Consider the following 13,822-nt stretch of genomic DNA (forward strand, 5'->3'; position numbering starts at 1 on the left):
TATTTGGTGGATTTCGTTTATAGTTTATCATTACGGTTGTTGCTGGGACTTGGTACCTGCACAATAACTCCATCCCTCCCAGCAGCTCCCTCCTTTTTTTTATTTGATAGAGGGGAGAGAGAAACACACACAGAAAGAAGAGAGATGAGAGAGAGAGAGAGAGGAAGACCTGTAGCACTGCTCCACTGTTCTTGAAACTTCCTCCCCTGCAGGTGGGGACCAGGGGCTTGAACATTGGTCCTTGCACACGGTTACATGTGTCCTCTACCGGGTGTGCCCATATTTGGTGTTTTATCGTAACACAGATAAGCTATCTAATATTTTCTTAGGTTAAGAATCTAGGTAGGATGTATGGAATCTCTTACATAGAATCTCAGAGACAGAGATCATGTCAACCAAACTGCATTTCTTTAGGAATGAATTCTCCTCCAGCCTCATTTAAGTTTTAGGTCAAATTCAACATGTGATTTTAGGACTAAAGTTCTTGCAAGGTGTCACCAGTCTTCTCCCAACATCATGCCTTCTTTCTCACTCTTGGTGCAGTCTCTGCAGCAAAAGCAGGTGGAGTCCATCCACCTCAAGTTTTGAGTCTGCCGCTGCATCTTTCTGACTCTAGGTGGAGAAAGTTCTCCGCTTTTAGATTCTCATAGGATCAGACTGAACTCACTCAGATGAGACTCTAATCTCCCTACTCGGGTGTCATTAACCTTAATTACAATGGCAAATCCCTTTGACCACATTACATAATCAGGCTCTAGTAGGGATGGGGTCATGAATATCTTTGTGGAGCCATCTGTCTGTAGTAATTTGCCATTTTCTTCATGCTGCCTTCCTGTGGTTAAGGTCATTTTCTTTTTAACTTGGTGAAATAAATAGTTAGACTCTGACTAGTGTAACCATGGAAATACTCAGTGCCACAAAGCTTACTTAAGAATATAGGTGTAGATATAGATTATAGGTATAGATCCTGGGTCCATACTCCCAGAGGGATAAAGAATAGGAAGCTATCAAGGGAGGGGATTGGATGTGGAACTCTGAGGGTGGGCATTGTATGGAAATATACCCCTCTTATCCTATAATCTTGTCAACATTTCCATTTTATAAAAAAAATATTATAGATGTGGTCATGTCCTTTTAATATGTGATTTTCTTACTATCATTCCCTAATTAATTTCAGAATCTGTTTATACTTTGACACTTATGTCAGGTGGTTTTATTATTTTTTTTCTTCACTGGAATTTCACAGCCCCAAGACTATTTTTTTCACCTAGAAAAGAAATAGAAGGATAGGGTCTGGGTGGTGGTGCACCTGGTTCAAGCCCCTGGTCTCCATCTATGGTGGATGGGGGGGAGCTTCACAAGTGAGGATGCAATGTTGCAGATTCTCTATCCCAATCTCCCCCTTCCCTCTCAATTTCTCTGTCTCTATCCAAAATAAATAATTAAAATATTTTTTAAAAACTAGAGGAAGACTGTTAATTTGAATATATATATATATATATATATATATATATATATATATATATATATATATATATGCCCTGGGTCAGGTTGATGGGGTAAACAGTTAATTTTATTCATAGACTTTGGGAGCTACCGTCTGCCCCAATCCAAATTTCTAGCCCTATTTTCAACTCTGACACATCATCCCAGACAATATTTTTTGTCTACCTCTATATCAGCTATCAAACTTAAAAAAAAAAAAAAACTACAAAAGTCATACCTAAAATAGACTTCCTTGCTTCTTTCCACCCTAAGATCCCTATTATCATCTGCCCTACTCCTACTTTTTGGTTCCTACTCACTAATCATTTGCTTTATATCTTAGCACCTTTCAGCTATCAAGTTGCATGATTCCATCCTGACTTCTTTGGGCAAAGGACCTCACCAATGTATCCCAGAACCCCACCTCTCCAGAGCCCTGCTCTACTAGGGAAATATAGGAACAGGTTAGGGGTATGGATCAACCTGCCAACATCCATTTCCAGTAGAGAAACAGTTACAGAAGCCAGAATTCCCACCTTCTGAACCCCCAAAAGAATTTTGGTCCATACTTGCAATGGGGAGAAATGATAGGGGAAGATAACCAGAGGGCTCTGAACTCCAACTTCATCAGGGCCTCAGAGAGAGAAGAGGGGAAAAAGGAGAGGGACCTTTGGAAGTAGTAATGGGTGTAGGAGTGACTTAGAAAAAAAGAGAAAGCAGAGCCATGGGAACAAATGGGGCCTCATACATGTTGGCTCTGCTCTCTCTCTCTGAACATCTCACCTGCCCTCATTATACTTTTTTTTTTTAAATAATTTTTAGTTTTAATGCACTGTGGCTAGATTTGTGGCCTATGCTTTTTCTGGTTTGGTGATAATTTGAAATTTTCTTTACAGCTATGTCTGTGTTTGTTTCAAAGGCTTGGTGGGTGCTGGGAAAGAGTATGCCTATAGCCTCCTTGTTTATATTCTACTTATCTGCTCAGCAAAGAATCAAGAGAAAATTAAAGTCACATTAAAACCTTAAATTTAAGGGAAATACAGAACTTAAAATTTAGGACCCAAAACATTAAAATATATCTTTATTAATTTAATCCTTATAATTCTACAGCTAATATGTTAGATCTATAAAGGAAATCAAGTTTCAAAACTCTTTATTCTTCACTTCCCTTCTTTCTGTTCCCTAATTTGTTTGACATGGTATTCACTTTTGTTCACACCAGAATTCTATCTGAAAATTCCTGGAGACTCCTGTGAAGTAACCCATGTGTGTTTTCCTCAGGAGTTAACTATGCACTTGTTTAGTTTAGAGTACAGGGGATTTTCATTTGCAAGATATGTGTTCTACCACTGAGTTTTCTCTCCAACCCATAATTGTCCATTTAAAGACAGATTTAATAAGTTTTTGGTAAACTTTTACCACTGGTCTCCTATTGTGCAGTGAGGATTAATGGCACTGGTGGATATAATGACTTGCATCATAACTCGGAAAGCAAAAGGTGAATGATGAAATTAACAAATTTATTTAAAAATCAATTTCAATAGTATGTTTTCTTATATCATTAGGTAGCCCATTATCAAAAAGAATAGTTTAGATAGCAGGATGGGATGTTCTCCTATTACTCTTTCCCTGAAGATACAGTTCTATAACTATTTAATTCTGTCTTTCTTTGAAAAGGGTCTTTTCAAATGAAACGTGCTTTAGACTCAAGTCTATTTCTGCAGGAATTAAGGGTAATTAAGTGCTACTGGTTTTGTTCATGCACCCATAAAAGCTGTTTTGCACTTTCATTAGGTAATGCAGCTCTTAGGAAAGATAGAAGCTTCCAATTCTGAGCAAGTCTCAAATTTAAAGATGGTCCAGGGGGATTATCACCATGAAATGAACCTTTTGGAATTCAAGTAAGTAATGGAAGATTTGAATTCTGCTAACTACATTATGGAGGGGTTTTGCCTGGTGACATCATTGACATTAAATAAAAACCTATTCCAAGAATTTGAACTTTGCCAAAAAATTAAGCAACAAACTGATACAATGAATTCTACATTAAAGTAATGTATAGGACACCTCAGCTTCCTAATGTAACTGATGCCAAGACTTGCTAATAGAAAAAGGAGGCATATGTCATTCATTATATTGGCAAAGCAAGGACAGAGTTTTACAATAAATCCTATATACATTATTTAATAATCTACTTTTTCTAATGCATCTTGGCTATCTCTCCAGATTAATAAATATAGACCATCTTAGATATAGGTGTTTTTATTTCTACAGAAAATAATTCCTAGGTCAAAGAGTATATCTTTCTCAAAGAGAAAGTAAAACAAGTAGAGCTTTTTGTCTTTTGTTTTGTTTTGTTTTGTTATAATTAGCCTTTCTCAAATCAAAGTGGATAGAGCCAAAACTTTGTTTTTCTTCCTTTCCTTTTTTTTTGAACAAATGTCCCTAAACAAAGAAATATTTATACTAATGAGTAAGTTTGAGTAGTTTTCCTATTTAGCAACTTTAAGAAATTCTAGTTTATTGGTCAACTAAAAGTATTTTGTGTTGAACTTAAAATTCACAACAGTGTCTTAACCTAACAAACATACAAGAGTGCTCATCTGAATGAACCCTGGAATGGAGCTTTTTCTTTTCAGTAGGGTCTTAGCCAAATTTTCAGCTAAGTAATGTCCTTGGAAAATAAGTTAGTGCTGACAAAGCAAGAGTGTTGTCTATCATGAGAGTTGTCTTTTAGCAAGGGCTTGGCAGAGGTAATACCTACTAGATATTCTCTATAAAAACTTTTGTTGTCAAGGACTTGATGTTAGACCAGAAACTATCAGATACTTAGAGGAAAATATTGGCAGAACTCTTTTCCACATACATTTTAAAGACATCTTCAATGAAACAAATCCAATTACAAAGAAAACTAAGGCAAGCATAAACCTATGGGACTACATCAAATTAAAAAGCTTCTGCACAGCAAAATAAACCACTACCCAAACCAAGAGACCTCTCACAGAATGGGAGATCTTTACATACATGCCATACATCAGACAAGAGGATAATAACTAAAATATATGAAGAGCTTGTCAAACTCAACAACAAGAAAACAAATGACCCCATCCAAAAATGGGGAGAGGACATGAACAGAATATTAACCACAGAAGAGATCCAAAAGGCTGAGAAACACGTGAAAAAATGCTCCAAGTCTCTGATTGTCAGAGAAATGCAAATAAAGACAACAATGAGATATCACTTCACTCCTGTGAGAATGTCATCCATCAGAAAAGGTAACAGCAGCAAATGCTGGAAAGGGTGTGGGGTCAAAGGAACCCTCCTGCACTGCTGGTGGGAATGTAAACTGGTCCAACCTCTGTGGAGAACAGTCTGGAGAACTCTCAGAAGGCTAGAAATTAACCTACTCTATGATCCTGCAGTTCCTCTTGGGGGATATAGTCTAAGGAATCCAACATACCCATCCAAAAAGATCTGTGTACACATATGTTCTTAGCAGCACAATTTGTAATAGCCAAAACCTGAAAGCAACTCAGGTGTCCAACAACAGATGAGTGGCTGAGCAAGTTGTGGTCTATATACACAATGGAATACTACTCAGCTATAAAAAAGTGGTAACTTCACCATTTTCTGCCGATCTTGAATAGAGCTTGAAAAATTAATGTTAAGTGAAATAAGTCAGAAACAGAAGGATGAATATGGGGTGATCTCACTCTCAGGCAGAAGTTGAAAAACAAGATGATGAAAGAAAACATAAGAAGAACCTGAACTGGAATTGGCGTGTTGTACCAAAGTGAAAGACTCTGGGGTAGACAGGTGGGGGGGGGGGGGGAGAATACAGGTCCAAAAAGGATGACAGAGGACCTAGTAGGGGTTGTATTGTTATATGGAAAACTGGGAAATGTTATACATGTACACACTATTGTATTTACTGTCAAATGTAAAACATTAATTCCCCAATAAAGAAATAAAAAAAAAGGGAGAAAAAAAACTCTTGATGTCGACACTGTTCAATGGAACGTGGTTTATACATAAGGGGAAAATATCTGGTCAATGAGGTTAAAAGCAAATCTTTTTAAAATTTTTTTATATTTATTTATTTTCCCTTTTGTTGCCCTTGTTGTTTTTTATTGTTGTAGTTATTATTGTTGTTGTTGTTGATGTCGTTACTGGATAGGACAGAGAGAAATGGAGAGAGGAGGGGAAGACAGGGGGAGAGAAAGACACCAGCAAACCTCCTTCATTGCCTGTAAAGCGACTCCCCTGCACGTGGGGAGCCAGGGGCTCTAGGATTCTTATGCTGGTCCTTGCGTTTCATGTCACGTGTGCTTAACCTGCTGTGCTACACCCTACTCCCAAAAGCAAATCTTATGACACAACTTTGTAGAATGCTACAAACTTATTCAAGGTAATTATTTATCTCATTCATTTTTATATCCTCATCACCCCTACCCTGTACACTCAGACATCAAGAGAAACTAAGAAAAGAACAATTCTTGAGCAGCTGTGGCTTGTAAATTGTGTTTTTAAAATACCCAGGTTGGGGTGGGGTATGCATGGTGGTATGAGTGGTCGAGCAAATACATTATCATGTGCTAGGATCAAGCCTCATCCCCACTGGCAGTGCTGTCAGTGTCTTTCTTCCTTGCTCCCTGTCAATCTCCTTCTCCCTTCTCAATTTCTCTTTGTTCTAGCAAATAAAATAAATAAATAAATAAATAGAATCATGGCCATATTCAATAGGGAGAAAACCCATAAATAAAAAGTTAAACACCAGTAAACTAAAAGTCCTGATATTGCTAACTGAGATCAATAGGAGGGCACCTTGGTAGAGCTCATGAGTTACTATGCACAAGGACCTTGGTTCAGGCCCTCTTGGTCCCCCTTTCCTGCAGGAGGGAAGTTTCAATAGGGGTGAAGCAAAGCTGCAGATGTTTCCCTTTTTATCTCCCTTTCTCCTTCTCAATTTCTCTGTCCTATCATAATAAAAATAACAAAATTAAATATAATAAAGCAAACATTTTTTAAAAGACCAACAGACGGAAATAACTTTTAGTTATGTCTACCAACCACAAAATGCTTACAGTGTACAAGTATATCCAGATCTGTGAGGTCTTACACCCATTTTAAATATAAGAAAATTTATAATCATGGATAGTAACTAATTTTCTTTTTTTAATTGTCTTTATTTGTTTATTGAATACAGACAGCCAGAAATCGAGAGGGAAGGGTGAGATAGAGAGAAAGAGAGACAGAGAGACACCTGCAGCACTGCCTCACCACCTGTGAGGCTTTCCCCCTACAGGTGGGGACCAAGGGCTCAAACCTGGGTCCTTGTACACTATAATGTGTGCACTCAACCTGGTGTTCCACCACCTGGCCCCTTAACTCATTGTCTTAAACATCTTGAAAAAAAGTATGTGACAGGTTATTTTTATCAGTCTCTGATGCCTCCATCTCACAGTTTTATATATTAGTAAATTAGAGATGTTACCAAAGTTTCAAGGGCAAGTTGGCATCTATTTGCTAGGTTATATAATTGAATTTAAATTCAGGTAAACTTAGGAATGACCAAAACAAAAACAAAAATCATGGAGAAGTTGAAGTTGAGCAAAGTTACTCCACTGGTAGAGCACATGACTTATATATGTGAGGTTCTGAGTCCAGTCCTAGGCAGCAAATATAACAGCGTGGTGGTGCTCTGATTTAATTTCTTGCTCTCTCATAACATAAGTAAACAAAAAGTTTTTCTTCTTTTTTTTATTTATAAAATGAAAATATTGACAAGTCTATAGGATAAGAGGGGTACATTTCTACATGTGGTCACCCCCCAGAGCTCCCTTCCCAATCTCCTCCCTTGAAAGCTTTTCTATTCTTTATCCCTCTGGGAATATGGACCCAGAACCATTGTGGGATGCAGAAGGTAGAAGGTCTGGCTTCTGTAATTGCTTCCCCACTGAACATGGGCGCTGGCAGGTCAATCCATACTCCCAGCCTGTCTCTCTTTTTCCCTAGTGGGGCAAGGATCAAAAAGTTTTAAAACTAAATGTCAAGTAAGGTCTCCTACCAGAGTAGAATTGGAATTTCTATTTTATTTTATTTTATTTTATTTTATTTTATTTTATTTTATTTTATTTTATTGCCTCCAGGGTTATTGCTGGGACTCGGTGCCTGCACTATGAACAAATCCACTGCTCCTGGAGGCCATTTTTCCCTTTTGTTGCCCTTGTTATCATTGTTGTTATTATTATTGTTGTTATTGCTGTCATTATTGTTGGATAGGACAGAGAGAAATGGAGAGAGGAGAGGAAGATAGGGGGAGAGAAAGACACCTGCATGCCTGTTTCACCGCTTGTGAACTGACCCCCCTGTAGGTGGGGAGCCGGGATCCCTTGTGGGATCCTTGTGCTTCGCGCCACGTGCGCTTAACCCGCTGCACTACCGCCTTCCTCCCTTGGAATTTCTCTTAACTACTATCACTAAATAGACATCACAGAACATTAAGATACTCATGTAAGGCATGTAGGTAGGGTCAGGTGGTGATGCACCTGGTTGGACAACAACTGGTTGTACTTAGCCTGTGCAAGAACCAGGGTGCAAGCCCTCACTCTTCAATTGTAGGGGAAAGCTTCACAAGCAGTAGAGCAATGCTGAAATGGTCTCTGTGGACCCTGTCCCCGCCCCCTTCACTTTCAAGTTCTCTCTGTCTGTATCAAAAAAAGAAAAAGGGGAAGGCAGGGGCTGGATGGTGGAACACCTGGTTGAGCGCAGATACAACACACAAGGACCAGGATTCCATCCCCCAGGTCCCCGCCTGCAGAGGGAAAGCTTTGTGAGTGGTGAAGCAGCTTTGTAGGCGTCTCTCTGTCTCTCCCCTCTCTATGTCCCCTCCTTCTCTCAATTTCTGGCTGTCTATATCCAATAAATAAATAAAGATAAGAAAAAAAATTAAAACAAAAAGGGAGAAAGGAAAAATCTGGTTTCATGCAGGCACTGAGCCCTAGCAATGACTGATGGCTATATAAATAAATATATAAATAGGTTTATTGTTTATATTGTAGGTATACATGTACTAGAATTTTTTCCAACCATTTTGTAATTTTTCCATTTGTAATACCAACATAATTGTTGTAGGTTGTTGTTGTTGTTTTGTTATTGTTGGAGCTGGGACTTTACTGCTCCAAGTCAACTTTTCCAGTTACATACAGAGAGTAACAAAGAATGACAAACAGAGGGAGTGAAAGACACCACAGCATCAACACTTTCCACACTGTGGTGGAAGACAGGCTCAAACCTGGACAGTGCATATGGTAAAACAGAACATTATCCAAATGAGTTTTCTTGCTGGCCTATATAGTGTATATTTTAACCTTATTCCACCAGCACAAAATTTCTAAAAAGTAATATTGTCTAATAGTTCATACTACCCAGTGAAATCTCTGGTTACGATTTAAAAATCTGATGTTTGTGTTTTAAGAAAAAAGCAATCATCCATCTGTCTACCTACAAAAATCTTATTTACATCTGATAGAAATATTCCTCTATGAGCTGAAAACTTGAGAATTTGGAAAGTAAGAAATATAATTTGGATAGTAAAATACAAATGTCATTCAAGAAAAATTCACTCTGCTGAATTTTTAACTGTAAAGTCTATTACAGAAAAGAAATTTTTACATGGTTAAATTATTCCTGTTTTTACATGGTTAAATTATGGAAAGGTCTAAGGAAAGTACAAACTTTACATAAAATTTTTACAGTATCTTTTTTTATTTTTCATGGAGAATGATTTTTTTTGTTTGTGAATAAACAAAGTATGACTTTCCTGCTCCAATTTTTTTCAGATAGATACAGACACACACACACACACACACACACACACACACAGAGGGAGAGAGAGAGAGAGAGATGGGGGGAGGTAACACAGCACTGAAGCTTCCTCAAGTGTATTAAGGACCAGGCTCAAATCTAGATCTCATGCATGCCAAAGCAGGCACACTCTCCAGGTGAGCTATGCTTCTGACCCTGATAATGATGTTAAACATACTTTCATATTTTAATAAGCTGCCAAGAGTCTGACTCTTGCTAGGAAATTGAATCTTCAACTGCAGGGAAAGTCTTGTAATAAAAGCATCATAAATAAGAATTCAATCTTTATGGCTTTAATTTCAGAATTTCAATTAGTGATGGGACCTTCCAGAGATATTTATTGGGTCCATTTAATTGTTCCTGGGCTTTCGGAGGATGTTAATATGCTATCAATAATGAAAGTAAATGTTCTCAGTTATTTACATAGTCCTGTTGAACAATAAAGGCTGAACTCTCTATTATAAAGTGGCCTCTTGGTTATTTGGGGATTCTCTTTCTCAACCATCACCATTAATACTTCCAGTAGAAAGGAAAAAGAAGAAAATTTGAGATTAAGTTTCTAAATAGCTTGACTCTTCTATGATTTGTTATTTGTGAACAAACCTTAATGAAAAATAATAACTTTTTTCAATAAATCTTTTTATTGGATAGAGACAGAAATTGAGAGAGGAAGAGGCGAGATACAGAGGGAGAGATACAGAGAGACATCTGCATCCCTGCTTCTTCACTTGTGAAGCCTTCCCCCTGAAGGTGAAGACCAGGGGTTTGAACCTGGCTCTTCATGCACTATAATGTGTGTGCTTAACCAGGTGTGCCACTGCCTGGCCCCCTCAATAACTCTTTATTGAGCATTTTTCTCTGTCCTAGACTTTGTCCATAGATATGAACAAAGGAAAAGCTTTGCTATCATGCAGTTTAGGTTCCAGTGGAGGAGAGGGGACAACAAGTTAGTTTATATCACATGCTGATAAGAACTTCAGAGAAAAATGAAGCAGAGTAACAAAACAGGGACTGTAAAGAGGAGAGAGGAGCATTTTTTGCTTGCTTGTTTGTTTTTATTTTTTACCTTTCATGGTGGAAAAAAAACAAAGCAAGTTTCTATAATAAAATGTTGCTTTGATATAGATCTGAATGAGGGCCCAGCAGTAACTCACTCCCCAATCACCACACAAGACACCTACACTGAGAAGGCTTTGTAAGAGGTAGACCACTGTGGTAATGATTCTCTCTTTCTGTCTCTTTCTCTCTCTAGCTATCTCTCATCCTCTGTGCCTCTCAGACTCTATCTGAAAAAAAGAGGCTTCCATCACGAGGAGAGGAATCATACAGGCACAGTGTTCCAGCAATAACCCTGGGAGAGAGGGGAGAAATCTGAATAAAAGAGGTGCAGAGACCATTACACACCTAAAAGAATGTACCAAACAAAGGAATTATTTCGTTAAAATGAGGTTTTCCCTCAATCAGTTGAGAGTTTATATGTTTGAGATCCAACAGCTATTAGCCAGTGTTTTGAAATTATTAGATTTAGACCAGGAGAACAACCTATTTCGTGTTAGTTACTTGCCTACATCAAGCCATGTTCTCTAGGTGAAAAACAGTCATCTTAAATTTTTTAAATATTTTACTAATTTATTTATTAGAGACAGAAATTGAGAGGGGAGGTGAAGATAGAGGGGAGAGAGGGAGAGAGAAAGAGAGAGAGAGAGAGAGAGAGAGAGAGAGAAGGAGAGAGGGAGGGAAGGAGAAAGAGAGAGAGAGAGAGAGAGACTTAAAGCTCTGCTTCACTACTCATGAAGCTTCTCCCCTGTGTATATTTTTTAATGATTCAGAGAAATTGTCAGAATTTGGTTATTATTGTATAACTAGCATAACAGCTGGAAAACTAACTTATGTCCCCATCCCTTTACTTTATTTTTGAGATCTGAGCTACTCAACCCTGGTACCATCAATTTTAGCTAAAAGCTTTGTCAAATAGAGCTGCCTTGTGCATTGCACTACATTAAACTCTCACCTCCACCCACCACATGGCAGAAAGCTGTTCCCTTTGTGACAACTCCCAAAGTCTCTAAACATTGCTAAGTGACCCTGGGTTTAATGAAAATGATCTCACTTGACTTTTCCAAAAATTAGTTCAATTTTTTCAAGAGAATTAGAGAGGCATATGTGTAATATATATCCAGCATGTCTTAAGCAATAACCAACTGTAAATAGCCCAACTAAATTATCACCATAGCATTTTTCCTAAAACACTAGAGTGACTATTCTTTTGAGCCACTCCACACAAGTCTGGATATTTTTAGTAAGAAATAAGTGGACTGAGCAGAAAGCATAATAGTTATGCCAAAGACTTTCATACCTGAGGCTCTGACATCCCAGGTTAATCCTAGCATCATATATAAGCCAGAACTCAGCATTGTTCTGGAATCTCTGTACTTCCTCTCTCTGTCTCCTTCAGTAAAATAAAATAAATAAAATATTTTTAATATTTATTTATTCCCATTTGTTGCCCTTGTTGTAGTTATTGATGTCATAGTTGTTGGATAGGACAGAGAGAAATGGAGAGAGGAAGGGAAGACAGAGAGGGGAGAGAAAGATAGACACCTGCAGATCTGCTTCACGACCTGTGAAACGACTCCCCTGCAGTTGGGGAGCTGGGGGCTCGAAGTGGCCCTTGCGCTTTGCACCACTTGCGCTTAATCTGCTGCACTACCACTGGACTCCCAATAAATAAAATATTTTTAAAAGAAACATCATGCCTCATTCCAAACTGACATTCTATCCATTATAAAAGGCAATGTGAATTTCACATCTTACCATGAGCAAGTGACATACAGAAGACATATGCAGGAAGGATTCAGAGGACCCAGTGGGGGTTGTATTGTTATATGGGAAACTGGGGAATGTTATGCATGTACAAACTATTGTACTTACTGTTGAATGTAAAACATTAATTCCCCAATTAAAAAAATAAAACAATTAAAAATAAAATTAAAAAAGACATATGCAGAAACTGCATGCCAGTCTTTCTCCCACCCCCCTTCTCATTTCCATATTTCTGTAATTGCAGATATCAATTCCCCTCTCTGCTCAAACTCTCAACCACTCTACAAGGACTCTGTACACTGATGCTATCTTATTGTTGTTTTTTTAATTGCTGTTGTAGTTATTATTATTGTTGATGTCGTCATTGTTAGGACAAAGAGAAATGGAGAGAGGAGGGGAAGATGGGGGGAGAGAAAGACACCTGCAGACCTGCTTCACTGATGCTATCTTACTCCAACCCTTTTAACCTCTGCAATAATATCTACTTACTTCTATTAAACAGATATTCTGTCCCTTAGTGGTCTTATAATGCACAGCAGTCCCTTCCTGCACCTGCACTGAACCTGCCCCTGTTATTGGCAGTTTGTGCCCATGTGCTTAACTCAACATTTCTCTAAGCTGTCGCCACCTAAAAGATCCACTCAAAGGGTCCAGGCGGTGGTGCACCTGGCTGAGTGCACACGTTACAATGAGCAAGGATCCAGGTTCAAACCCACAGCCCCCACCTGCAGGGGGAAATCTTCACAAGTGGTGAAGCAGGGCTACAAGTGTCTCTGTCTCCCTCTGTCCCTCTCTATCTCCCCTTCCTTATGGATTTCTCTCTGTCTCTCTCCAATAAAAACAAATCCCCTCGCAGAGACCCACTGCTGGCTCTGAGGACTTTACTGAAGATTTTACCCAAGACCAAGAAGATGACCCAGGAGTGTTTCACTTGCACATTCTTCTTCCTTCTGCCTTCCTCCTCCTCCTGACAATCCATTCCTTCACTTCACAGTGCAGGTCCTCTCTGCCCAAGCTCCTGTCCAGACTCTCTGTACCGCTTCTATCAAATCTGCCTGCACCTGGGATTGAAAAATTTGTCCACCCATTTAAATTAAAAAAAAAGATTCCATGACATGTGAAATTTCAGTGTTTACAAAAAGTCTGACTAGCAGCAGTCACGGCTGTTTGGTCAGGCTTACTAATTATAAGTGAGTAATAATTTTTATCAACTGAAATGTCTTCCCTACTAGAAGTGCAGCACGGTGTGGTTGCAAAGAGATCACATGGCCCCTAGAGTCTAAGTAAGTACTGTGAAAATAAATAAATAAATAAATAAATAAATAAATAAATAAATAAATGTATGTTAAAGAATAGGAAAGTTATCAAGGGAGGGGATGGGATGTAGAGTTCTGGCAGTGAGAATTGTGGAGTTGTACCCCTCTTATCCTATGGTTTTTTCAATGTTTCCTTTTTATAAATAAAAATAAATAATAAATAAATAAAGATTAAGTACTTACTGTGAGATCCAGAGAAAGTTTGCCTGTTCTTACCACTGAGTAATACTCCTCACTCCAAGTTACTTATCAAAGTATTTCTCTTTTTATAGTTGTATTTGTTTGAGTGAGACTGGAATATCACTCCATTATTTATGATGTTTGTCACCTTT

The 13,822-nt window shown here is 38.2% G+C and overlaps 1 protein-coding gene and 1 long non-coding RNA gene across 4 annotated transcripts in view; one reads left to right on the plus strand and one right to left on the minus strand.

The window, feature by feature from the left end:
• The window catches only part of LOC132541311 (uncharacterized), a 205,681-nt gene that overhangs the window by 40,356 nt on the left and 151,503 nt on the right, over positions 1-13,822 (minus strand). The gene's annotated exons all lie outside the window — the stretch shown is intronic.
• FAM81B (family with sequence similarity 81 member B) overlaps positions 1-13,822 on the plus strand; it is a 51,089-nt gene that overhangs the window by 32,771 nt on the left and 4,496 nt on the right. For 2 of the 3 annotated variants that reach the window (XM_060201185.1, XM_060201184.1), the window contains exons 7-8: positions 3,280-3,386; positions 13,407-13,457. In XM_060201185.1, the coding sequence (XP_060057168.1) occupies positions 3,280-3,386; positions 13,407-13,457 (158 nt within the window). The remainder of the gene's footprint in view (positions 1-3,279; positions 3,387-13,406; positions 13,458-13,822) is intronic. The other variant, XM_007531423.2, reaches the window with a different exon arrangement.

The sequence above is a fragment of the Erinaceus europaeus genome, chromosome 11 (genome assembly GCF_950295315.1).
Source record: "Erinaceus europaeus chromosome 11, mEriEur2.1, whole genome shotgun sequence".
Lineage (NCBI taxonomy): Eukaryota > Metazoa > Chordata > Mammalia > Eulipotyphla > Erinaceidae > Erinaceus > Erinaceus europaeus.